Raw genomic sequence first — 12,863 nt, 5'->3', positions numbered from 1 at the left:
AAAAATGGACCTTCAATACAAAATGGCCGACTTCCTGCGATACTTGCACTATGACATTACTTGTAAATTCTGAGCGTCTTAGTGAGCTCTACAACTGTACCGAATTTCAAGTCTCTACGATGAAGTAAGTGAATAGCAATGGGTCTGTTGAAAATTGCTAGTTGCCGGCGTTGAGCAATTTTTTTTGCGATTTTTGCAACGACCTTAAAATTCAAAATTTTTAAACCGCCTAGACGCCTCCGCCAAGTTTGGTGAGTTTTTGAATATGATAAAGCCCCCAAAAAGGCACACGAAGAGGTGGGAAGAATAATAATAATAAACAGTACAGATACAACAGGCCTTCGCAGCGCTTTGCTGCTCGGGCCTAATAATAAGATATTTGCATTAGAATCGACACCAGAAATACTTGGCAAGATTTTGTGTTTTTGCAGTGCCTCACTTTTGAACTAATGTCTGACCAACAAAACAGCGCTTAGAGCAGACAGCGACCCACAGCCTGCGGCGTGTCTGTAATAAACGGATAAAAGAGCAGGACATGCAAAAGCCGCCTATTCACGGGGAGCTGAAGCGGTCCAACAACTGGTTGGACTGGCTTGTCCTCTCTCTGCTGTGATGTCACCATCCAATAGATGAGCGGCTGCGATGCGCATATGTATGCGGTCCGCTGCCTCAGCGCATCACAGCGAGCCGCAGCTGACAGCTTTTCCAGGTTAGTCGGGCTACAAACGGAGCATTCAAGGAGAGAGAACAAGACCAGCTAAATTTAAAAACAAGCAGCCGTCATCATCCGCATCCAGCCTAGATACAGAGGGTTTCTCTTTGCCTTCTTTCTCATAGGCCCCCCTCACCTACTGCATCTTTTTTTCTCTCTCTCTTTTTTAAAGGAATAATGATGTGGATGATATTCTAACGCACAGATGACAGCATAACCAGGGCGGTGAGCTGTCAAACACCCCTCTGCAGCCTCTTTGTTGAGAAGGATCTGTAGCAACAGTCTCTGGACATGAATTCGGCGGAACAGACGGTTACGTGGTTGATCACGCTCGGGGTGCTGGAGTCGCCGAAGAAGACCATCTCGGATCCTGAAGCCTTCCTGCAGAGCTCCCTGAAGGATGGGGTGGTTCTCTGTAAGCTGCTGGAGCGGCTCAGCCCGGGATCCACGGAGAAAGTAAGCGCAACACATCCCCTCTTCCTCCTCCTCCTCCTCCTCCTCTTTCTCTGTTTAACCCAGGCAGCCGCCCGGCCTGTCAAGCCGTCGGCGCGTCTGTCCACGTCCGTGACACCGACGCGGCGGTTTGTTGTCCGGCCTCTCTTTTTGTCCAATGATCCATGAGAGAATTTCTTTTGTAGGTCACGGCGGCTCTTGTTATTGTCTACCGTAGCAGCTTGCGCATATGTTGCCCGTGTCAGCGTGTAAAAACAGAAAGGCGCTCGTCTGCTGCCTATTGATCTGCCATAAATAAGGCTGCTTCGCGTTTATTAATATTACCAGGAAGTATTAAATCTAATAGCCGCTTTATGGTGTTTTCCATGAAAGCCGCCGACTGAAAATGCAAATGCATTTGATAACCCCGGCTGTGACCGTCCAAATAATACCATATATGGTTTGCATGTCATGTTGGTACACATTCTGTAGGCCTGTGGGGATCAGTGAGGGGATGAGAGGATGTTATCTGTACACAGAGCATCAGTAAGAATGGGCCGCCATTGACAGCAGAGGTGCACACAGGCAGAGATGGCTCGTTTCCCAATTTAAAGAAACAGCGCAGCGTTTGTCTGTCAGAGTCGCAACAGCCTTAATTATTGGGATTCAACACCATGCAGTGCCAAATAATGAATTATAAGAAAAGTTATATTGTATTTATGTTGTTTATTTATTTATTATTACATATATTTCAAATTAAAATCTGAAATATATGCCCTGTACCACTGAGTAAATTCTTATACTGCAGAACCACTTTTTGCTGCAATATTAGCTACAGGCTTTCTTGTGTTTACCATTTGTGTATCTACAGGCTAAACAGGAATATCTGCTGTATGTTCATTCAAGTTCCTTCTGATCAGATTGAAGAAGTATGTGAATGTAAATTTTAAAGCCTTCAAAAATAATCTTGAATTTACTTCTCAAATATCTGGACTTTGACTAAGCCAATATAATATGAATAGGGCCATTCTAACAAATACTGAATTAAAATATATTGTCATTGCAATATCCCCTTTGTGCTCAATTACAATTGCAAAGTTTCGACTTGGAAGCAATAGGTGATTAGATATTATATTTCAAATGTCATGGGTGAAAATTCTGCTTGAGAGTTGTATATTAAGCATGTTGGGTGGACATTTTCAATCTTTTATGTCCATACTGGATGTACTTTTTTGTTGGATGAAAGGCTAAAGCTTGCAAAGAGTGAAGATATTGTGACATTGTCACAGTTGGTTGAGGTAGCAAAGGCAGAGGAGAGATGAGAAGATATGAAAACAGCTGAGAAGGGGAAAAACTGGTGGGCAGGAAGGTGAAAGATAAATAGAGATGGACACAATCTAAGGCAACTAACTCTAATGCACAAATAATAATAACCCAGGAAGCAAACACAGAAATGAACTAAAGAGAAGAAAACCAATAAAGAGAAGATCAAACAGAAACACAAATGAAACCAAAGTACAAACACATTTGAATCATAGCAGACTCCAGGAAATAGAAAGATAACTTTTTTTTAATTGTAATTTATTCATCATCATCGCAATATTCATCAACAGAACTGAAATGAAATGTTACCAGTATCATGTATCATCATGGAGAACATATAGATCTCCATGCAAAAACATTTAGATCAAGAATCAAACCTGGGACCATCTATCTGTAAGGCAGCAAGGCAAAAGAGGGTTCCACTGTGCAGCTCCATTGTAATGGTTGTAGGATCTAACAAGGCCTTGGACAGCACAAGACTCTCACTGAGTAATAATCTAGAATAAAAGTACTATAGTTTCAAGCTACACACAAAAAAAGAAATCAAAAGTTTATAACATTGAATTGAATTGATTTTATTCAAAACAGAAAAGCAACATTTACATCTAATGCTGCAAAAATAACATGACATAGAACAATAACCTGAAAGTTTTTTGAATGCATAAAACGCTGAAAAACAGACTGTTTCCTGGTTTTCTATTTCTCACTTTTGTTGTTTTGGGAGTTTTTTTTTTACATATTTGTATGTGCTGTGGGACTTTTGCACATTTTGGAGTATTTAGTATTTAGCTTACTTTTCTCTGATTGACAGTGTGCATCAACAGGTTGTCTAGGGGAAAATACCGCTGGAACAAAACACCAGTTACTCCATCACTTTTTCTAACCTTCGTTTAAAAAAAAGATTTTAAACTGTAACTTTTAAAAATCTTAATATACTTTGATACTGATAACTGATGTCTAAATGTACCATGCATGCTTTGTGATAAGTTGAGTCACATCTTGCACGAGTGTGCATCGTGCTATGTCGGATCATAAATGCAAAGTCGTAATTATAAGTTGTTTGAAATGAAAAACTGGGTTTCTTGGTAATGAAATTAAAGATAATAGCCAAGAATGTCACAAGCACAGTGGTCCACTTACAGTAACATGTCTCAGAAGCATAAAGAAAACTTTAACTTGAATTACTTTGAAAATAATCTTGACATCCCCATAACTTGAAGTCTGTCAGCACAAATAGTGCATCTTTGGCTTATTCTGTTTTGTGATGTAATGCGTCCAGACTGATTGAGTGATATACTTCATTATAAACTTTCCTCCATTACACCCATCCTTCAAACTGACTTGATGGGTGGAGAGATTTGTGACAACTATTGTTAGATTAGACATGAAAAACAAGCCTTTCATTGTGGTTTGCTGGAGCTTCACGATCCTTAACAGAATTGAAATTAAATCTTTAGATGATTGCTTGGATCGTTAAGAAGAAACAACTAGTCTTTGAGAAAAGTGATGAATGTTGGGATTAAGGCTGTTGTAAACAAATATTTTAGTAATCGCGTAATCTATCAATTATTCTTACAATTAATCGAGTAATCGGATAAAATAAAAAGATAAAATAAAACCTTGGTAAATCTAACATAACAGCAGAGTTAATATCTGATATCAACATCAATCCAATTTGTTTACATTTGAGCTTCCTTAACAATAACCTTTCTGTAGTTTAGAAAATCAACCTGTAACAATAATAGCTCACTAAGTTAACCTGAAGAAAAGTAATACAAAAATCTGAAATTTTATTAAATTCAATAATAAAGAGACAAGCACACAAATACGCTTATGAAAAATGTCTATACTCCAGCTTTTGTATTCATCTTCAGTCAGTTTAACAGATGAACTCTCACCTTGCCCAGACATTTATAGCTTTTGTGTTCACGTTAGCGACGGGATTTGACTCCGTTTGTCGCACACAAAAACTCATCTACCAGCTACTTGCCGTCACGATGCGCTCCGCCACCCATTTGTTGCGGCCGGGATGATATGAAATTAAATTTCCGGTTTGTCCGTAAAGCTACACTTGCGTTAATCATCTAATGCACAGCCGCCCGCAGTGTTAATATCCGCTCACCTGTATAAACACACTTTCAGCGCTCATCCTTGCTGTCCGCTCTGAACCGGCCACCAGGCAGCAGCTCCGGGAGGAGAAAAGCTCCAGGCATGGCGGCAGTCATTTTAAGGATGCTTATTGGTTCCTCGAAATACGACAAAAACCCAGAATCAATAAGATCCTCCCAGGCCGAACTTGAAAACTGGACGTTATGCTGCTAACTCTTAGCTTTCATCAACAACTGTGAGGGCTCCGCTCAACGCAAGTAATAACCCGGCAGGAACACGGTGCATTAAATAATAAAATATAACTTAACGAAGCTTCGAGGCAGATACATTTTCCTCGAGGAATTTTAATAATCGAGGTACTCGAATCACTCGAGGAATCGTTTCAGCCCTAATTGGTATCCTCTCGTTTTAATACGATCTGATATTATAAATCTGTTCAAACTGTTATGTTATCCAGCCTTAATATTGTTTACTCACTGTCCAGCCTATTGTGTTTGTAGGCTATGCTGTTACAATAAAACTACATTGCTGCACACTACTGATAAATTTAAAGCGTCTTATGAGGATTGGAGTATCATTATTATGCTAAAAAATAGAAGAAACAAGTTGATTTGTAGTTGCCAATACAATCCTCTTATTTATTGATGGCCATTGTTACAATTACAGAATTTATAACAAGTATACTTAGTAAAAAAAAGACAATGAACAGCACAAATACTTGAGCTAAATTGTAATGAACGGTAAAAAAAATAATATTTTAGCAATATTATACCATGACTTACAGCTCCTTAGATTATACTGTTCCTTAGATTTACTTCACTGAGCACACATGCAATGGCAATTTTTAAAGCATTTACATTTTACTGCTTCACCATTAAGCCTCTTAAGCTACTTGAGATTAATATAGTTTTTACACCTTAAAAATGATGAAGCGGGGCGTGCCGTGGTGGCGGAGGGGTTAGCGCGACCCACATTCAGAGGCAACGTGGTGGCTGTCGCGGGTTCGACTCCTGGACCTGATGACATTTACTGCATGTATTCCCCCTTTCCTGTCAGCCTACTTTGAAAAAGGGACACTAGAGCCCACGAAAAGACCCCTTGCAGGGTGAAAATTAAAAAAAAAGATGATGAAGCAAAGTGAGGCCACATTTCATCCTTCAGTGTAGAACATCTAAGAGTGGATGTCTTTTCTAAGTGTATGAATGCATTAAATCTTTGGTTTGTTTTGCTAATTCTCTTTAATGTAGTCAGTGTACACAACAATGAACAAACTGCAGTGGTTTTCCAAAATGCAGTGGGAAAATTGTCATTCCCAGTTCTGACTTCTGAGGAAAGTGTGAATGACTTTTGGCAAGCAACATATTTGTGCATGAGTAAACCTCTCTACCAAATGGCATCATATCAGTGATACTATTTTTCCATAAAATAAGATTGTTTTGGATGTTTGCATGCTAGATTATTTAAGAAAAAAATGGATTTCACAACAAATCTTTAAGGAGCCACATTTATAATTTGGTGAATTTCAGGTGAATTTTGACAACAGGTTCCTGAACGTTTTTCCTCTTGTACTTAAGTTTCATGAACTTTTAATATACAGTATCTAGACTGTTTTTTGTGCGTGTTTCTGTTGTGATGTCTGAAATTTGGGCCAATGATGTAGTCCATGCCTCCTGATACTGAGTAAATCTTCCTCCTGCTGGAGTCCACACATGTCTGGGGATACTGATCTCTGTTTATAGCTGAGTCCACAATTTGATTAAAACTATGTAAACAAGACAAGAACAGCATTAATCTCAGATTGTTTGAAAGTAGTTAAGGGTTCAAATTCATAGACTGCCACTCCAAACTGTGTGGAAATGTGTAGACAGGGTTGCTTTTGAGTGAATTGCACTGAATCTGACTTTCAGAAAGAAAAGAAAAAACCAGAGTTTCTATCGGGATTATAATTGACTTTCTTCAGGCATCAGACAATTTCATAGCGGTTAAGCTCTGGAACAAAATTAAAATAATTTCTACCCAGAAGAAGCATATACCAATTCACATATCTCACACACAGAAAATGCAGTGTTAAAACTGCTTGGTGAAATTGCGATTGCTTTAAACATAAATACTGAAAACAATTTTTACTTGTTAAAATTCAGCCATCCATCTTCTAGCACCCTTGTCCCTAGTGGGGTCTGGAGGGGTGTTGGTGTCTATCTCCAGCTAACATCCCGGGCGAGAGGCAGGGTACACCCTGGACAGGTTGCCAGTCTGTCGCAGGGCAGCACAGAGACAGACAGGACAAACAACCATGCACAAACACACACTTACACCTAGGGAGAATTTAGGGAGACCAATTAACCTGACAGTCATGTTTTTGGACTGTGGGAGGAAGCCGGAGAGAACCCACATATAAGAACATACAAACTTCGTGCAGAAAGACCCCAGGCCGGGAATCGAACCCAGGACCTTCTTGCTGCAAGGCAACAGTGCTACCAACTGCATCACTGTGCAGCCCTACTTGTTAGTTTGTTAAAATGTCAAAAAAAATCTACATCTAAAAGAAGACTGTAATGAAAATGTTTTGTCTCTTTCTTCATCTCCAGAAAGCCTCTGAAAGCAAAAGTTCATGCTTCCTTTATACAAATTCCTCTAACGGTAGATATTATCAATGTAATCCAATGTAAACTTTGTGAAACACTGTAATATTTAGCACTAGTTGCTGGGTTGAAATGCTCTGCTTGTAAATATAAATACAGAACTCCTGTTGACATGCAAAGGAGCATGAACCAGGATATAAAATGCTGAGGATATTAATTCGGTGAGAAATGTTTAGGATCTATCCACCACAAACAACACAGTGTTAATTCAGAGTGCATACAAAACGTCATCCCGCCTCAGCAGGGCCATTTGCAGGGCCTGCTTTTGCCCTAGTTCCTACAGTACAAATCAAGAGAAAAAGGAGAGACCAACGTGGTTCCTGAAAAGGTTCCTGCAAGGAGAAACACGCTTCTAGTGGCAGAATTGCAAACTGCAAGGAGTCGAAAACATTTCATTTTAAAATGTCCACATCCTCCTTATAGCCATTGGTTTTTTTTTTATTTTTTATGTGTCTGGGCTACTGTGGAAATAAAAGAGAATCAAACAAGATTTAGAGTACAGCTGTGTAAATATGAAATATTTTTGAAGCATTGTTCCGTATTATTATTTTACTACTTGCAAATATATGAAAACATTTTGTTTCTTTCTACCTGTTTGAAGGAGGTTATTGTAAATGTCTTGCACCATCATCATCATCATCATCATCATCATCATCATCATCATCATCATCATCATCGGTGGGGGATCCCTATTTGGCAACGTCATTTCCTCGACTGAGTGCTTCCAGCCTCCTTTACTTCCCCACAGCTCGGTTTGTGTGCAGCCTCCAGAAGCGTCGGGCCCAATGCACACAGAAACTGTAGAATGCGTGCTGAAAACGAAACGAGACTTTAAAAGCTAGCACATTCCCAAAGAGCAGTAACTCGTCCGCAGCGGGAAGAGGAGCAGTTTTGTCGACACTCAGCGTTTCCGTCCTTTTTTGTTTTTGTTCCAGATTTATCCAGAACCGAAGAACGACGGCGAGTGTCTGAGCAACATAAAGGAGTTTCTCAAGGGCTGCACATCGTTCCGCGTCGAGGTGAGTACACTTTTTGAAAAACATGCTGGGTTACATTTCGCACCTCTGGACAACATATCCCGAAAAGAGGCGCTTTCTGAGTCGTTGAGTTTGCATGTTTGGGAGGATATGATGGATATAAGTGTCGTGTTGTGGAGCGGACTCTCGGAGCTCCTGACAGAAAAGGGGGAGGAGGAGTGAATTTGCTACCGAGAACAATCACCTAAAACCCGACTGAGATAGTTTTTACCTTCCCGTACCAGTGGCGGTTCTAAAAGGACTGCATTTTAGTTGAATACAGGATTTAAACGAGGTCTGTTTACTTTTCTCTGCTTATATTTGGAAGCGTCTGGGTAATGTTGACGCCTTTTGAATTAATGCAAGGGGCCGGTGCTTGGCTTTATTGTCACCAGCAGTTCACCATTGTAGATCATCTTCCGTCCTACAGCTGTGAACAAAGACTTTTATATTTATATATGTAGCTGGGCTTTTTCTAACTTAGTTATACTCCCTATATTATTTCAAAGTGTTGCAGATCCTAATAGAAATGTATTGGGTTTCTGTATAGAAATGCAATGGGAATGCTTACCACAGCCTAAAGCAAATTAAGGACAGAGTGTTGTTTATCTCTGTGTATTGGCCAGTGCATAGATGGGTCATTGAACCAGTCTCACAATGCAGCTCAGTGTTCCTCAGCGTTGCCTCTCCCTGCAGAGCCTCTGGCCACTGAGCCAGAAGAGCAGCACAGAGCCCTGTCACACTGAGTTTGTGAAACATGCAAATTAAAAGTTGGACAACACAGAACGCAAGAGAGGCAAAGGCAGTGCGTGATTATTTTATTGGTAAAGATCTGCGTTTGTTCTGGCGTGCTGCAGAGCCAGGTCTTGGCAAGCACTGTTGAGAAATAATCTGCAGATTTTTGCCAGTGTGATTCCATATCTAATCTCCTCCATCATAAGCATAAAAACTAACTGGCTAATCTTATACCAACGGTATCGTAGTACAGTTTCAGACCCACTCCTGTGGCTTAAAGTCTGTTGGTAGAGATGGTAGGAAAACCACAGGGTTCCCTCAGGTTGAATGCAGCGTAGAGAAATGGAGTGCATCCTTTCAAAGTTTGCCTAAATGTGTGCCCTTTGTGCTAGCATAGTCTTTTTAGTGCTGGATTCACAATTTTCTGTTAAAACGGGAGTCATGTCTTAGTCTTTTACACTTAATGGGTTCTTGCATGCAAGATTTTGATCAGATATGTGTGACCTTTTTTAGTGAGGTCGGTAAAGCAGGATTACAGTAATTTGTGTTTTGGCATTCAGTCTCTCACCATCTGTAGAGCCAAAATGAGCAGTCAGAGCTCTGCTGGCTCCGACCTCTGTTAGCTTTGGTGGCAGATAAGAGGAATTGCTTATAATATGTGAAAGACAAATAGACTGATGCTTCACTTTTACAGCTCTGTCAGCTTCCTGTTAGTGGAGTTAATTTACCTGTTTCCATATGTTGCTTATGAAAATGAATGATTTGTTTTACATCTAATTTGGATATTTGGTTCAGTCTTGTGACTGACACTTGTGCAGCTGCTCATGCTGACCTGTTAACCTCTTGTAGTTTTGACCATAAGAAGTTCTCTTTATTGTTCCCATGACCTCTCCTATGCCTGTGGGTAGTTACCTTCACCCAAGCGTCTACCTGTTGATTAATTACAAACCGATCTTTCATCACCTGTGGGAAAGCACCCAGTTGTGTATCCCATTTTAACACGTGTCAAATTATTTTGAGAAAAGCATATCTGTTGATATCTTTGTCTTCCAAAGTTAAATTCTCAGAATGTCATCAAGAAACTTAAACAAGATAAGCCAATTTATGTGTGTTTCAAAAGTCCTTTCAAAATCACAGTCAAAACGACCTAAAGTCAAAGAAAATCTGTCAGTTGCATCGTTGGCTTTGGTAAATTTGTCAGCTTAATTTTAAATGATAAAAGCCAAGTATTCATATTAAAATTTTAGCTGATTGCATGTAAGCTGGAACCATTTAGTCATAGAATTGATTAAACAAGAGAATTTATGATCCCTTTGGTAATTTTTAGTTTGTCTTCCTTGGAAATTGAAAATCTTGTGACATCAGTGGTGACAAAGTTATTTTTAAAAAAGTGGGATTTTTCTTACCTTAGTCAAAGTTGAATAATTAGGCCCGAGCAGCAAAGCGCTGCGAAGGCCTATTGTATCTGTACTGTTTTATTAGGCCCGAGCAGCAAAGCGCTGCGAAGGCCTATTGTATCTGTACTGTTTTATTAGGCCCGAGCAGCAAAGCGCTGCGAAGGCCTATTGTATCTGTGCTGTTTATTAGGCCCGAGCAGCAAAGCGCTGCGAAGGCCTATTGTATCTGTACTGTTTCTTATTATTATTACGATTCTGCCCCCCTCTTCGCGTGCCTTTTTGGGGGCTTTATCATATTCAAAAACTCACCAAACTTGGCGGTGGCGACTAGAAAAATTCAAAATTTTGAATTTTAAGGTTGTCGCAAAAATCGCAAAAAAAATTGCTCAACGCCGGCAACTAGCAATTTTCTGTTGACACAATGGTATGAACGTACTTCATCGTAGAGACATGAAATTTGGTACACTTGTAGAGCTCACCAAAAGACTCAGAACTTACATTTAATGTTATAAGCCAACTATCACAGGAAGTCGGCCATTTTGTATTGAACGTCCATTTTTTACCTCGATTTTGACGTTTACAGCCTTCGTATTTGATCGAACTCCTCCTAGGGATTTCGATTGATCGGCTTCAAACTCGGTCAGTCTGATCATAAGGCATGTCTGATTTAAAGTTATCAAATTGGTGAGTTTTGGAGCATGTTGAAGGGGGGTTACCAGGGGTCAAAGTTCACCTACTCGCCATGAAACACGAAACTCTTATATTTCCTATACAAAAGCACATAGGGGGACCAAACTTTCAGTGATTGATGGTCATCGGGTGTCCTAAAATACCCTGTGGTGAAATGATGACATAAATTAGGCCACGCCCCCTGAGAACAGGAAGTGTCATGTTTTACTGTGAACGGTCGCTATCTTAGCCCTTTGACCTCATCAACATGAAACTGTGTCCAGAGACAGAAGACATGTTGGTGTGTTGTGGATTGAAGCCCCGACCGGCTGCGATAAAGCAGGTGGGCGTGGCGGCGTTGCGAACGCCGTCGAATTTCGTTTGGCTCTGAATTCCACAATTTCGGGCCCAGCTGCACCAAACTCACTAGGATGGATCATTATCCACCCACCGACAGGAATTCATAACAAAATTTGGTGGGCGTGGCCTAATTTCTCTATAGGGCCCCCTAGAGTATTTTAAATGAACAGCCCCAAGCCATGCTTTAACCTAGAATTACGAAACTTGGTACACATGTGTATCTTATCAGGACGTACAAAAAAGTCTATTAGAGCCATGGTCGAAACCCAACAGGAAGTCGGCCATTTTGTATTGAAGGTCCATTTTGGACCTCGACTTTGACGTTTACAGCCTTCGTATTTGATCGAACTCCTCCTAGGGATTTCGATTGATCGGCTTCAAACTCGGTCAGTCTGATCATAAGGCATGTTTGATTTAAAGTTATCAAAACGGTGACTGTATGAGCTTGCTGAAGGGGGGTTAGCAGGGGTCAAAGTTCACCTACTCGCCATGAAACACGAAACTCTTATATATCCTGCACAGAAACTCACAGAGACACCAAACGATCAGTGATTGATCATCAATAGGTGCCCTAAAATACCCTGTGGTGAAATTATGACATCGCTTAGGCCACGCCCCCTGAGAACAGGAAGTGTCATGTTTTACTGTGAACGGTCTCTATCTTAGCCCTTTGACCTAATCAACATGAAACTGTGTCCAGAGACAGAAGACATGTTGGTGTGTTGTGGATTCAAGCCCTGACCGGCTGCGATAAAGCAGGTGGGTGTGGCGGCGTTGCGAACGCCGTCGAATTTCGTTTGGCTCTGAATTCCACAGTTTCGGGCTGAGCTGCTCCAAACTCACTAGGATGGATCCTTATCCATCCTCAAACAGGAATCCACAGCGAACCTTCGAGGGCGTGGCCTAATTTCTCTACATTGCCCCATAGAATATTTTAAAAAATCAGCCCCAAGACATGCTTTAACTTAGAATTACGAAACTTGGTACACATGTGTATCTTGTCAGGACGTACAAAAAAGTCTCTTAGAACCATGCTCTAAACCCAACAGGAAGTCGGCCATTTTAGATTGAAGTTCATTTGACCTCGATTTTGACGTTTACAGCCTTCGTATTTGATCAAACTCCTCCTAGGGATTTCGATTGATCGGCTTCAAACTCGGTCAGTCTGATCATAAGGCATGTTTGATTTAAAGTTATCAAATTGGTGAGTTTTGGAGCATGTTGAAGGGGGGTTAGCAAGGCTCAAAGTTCCCCTGTGATCGACTGTGTAATACAAAGGGCTTTGTCATGTGTAGGGCAATGCTGCCCTCTGGTGTCGAATTACTGAAATAATGAAACTATTTCAGTAATTTCAGTAATTCGACACCAGAGGGCAGCATTGCCCTACGGAATGACAGTTCAATGTTGAATTGAACAGGAAAAAATTAAATAATTTGTAATTCTAACACAAAAAATCACAGAGACACCA

At 40.5% G+C, this 12,863-nt stretch overlaps 1 protein-coding gene across 2 annotated transcripts in view; it reads left to right on the top strand.

Annotated features, from left to right (window-relative positions):
- The first annotated feature begins 613 nt into the window (after positions 1-613).
- The window catches only part of arhgef7a (Rho guanine nucleotide exchange factor (GEF) 7a), a 40,273-nt gene continuing 28,023 nt past the window's right edge, over positions 614-12,863 (top strand). Inside the window, exons 1-3 of one of the 2 annotated variants that reach the window (XM_028023843.1) lie at positions 614-709; positions 885-1,168; positions 8,154-8,237. In XM_028023843.1, the coding sequence (XP_027879644.1) occupies positions 1,004-1,168; positions 8,154-8,237 (249 nt within the window). In that variant the 5' untranslated portion in view covers positions 614-709; positions 885-1,003. Of the gene's footprint in view, positions 1,169-8,153; positions 8,238-12,863 lie in introns of both variants that reach the window. The other variant, XM_028023844.1, reaches the window with a different exon arrangement.

The sequence above is a fragment of the Xiphophorus couchianus genome, chromosome 7 (genome assembly GCF_001444195.1).
Source record: "Xiphophorus couchianus chromosome 7, X_couchianus-1.0, whole genome shotgun sequence".
Lineage (NCBI taxonomy): Eukaryota > Metazoa > Chordata > Actinopteri > Cyprinodontiformes > Poeciliidae > Xiphophorus > Xiphophorus couchianus.
The sequence above is the reverse complement of the archived record's forward strand: the minus strand, read 5'-3'. Positions and strand labels throughout refer to the sequence as shown.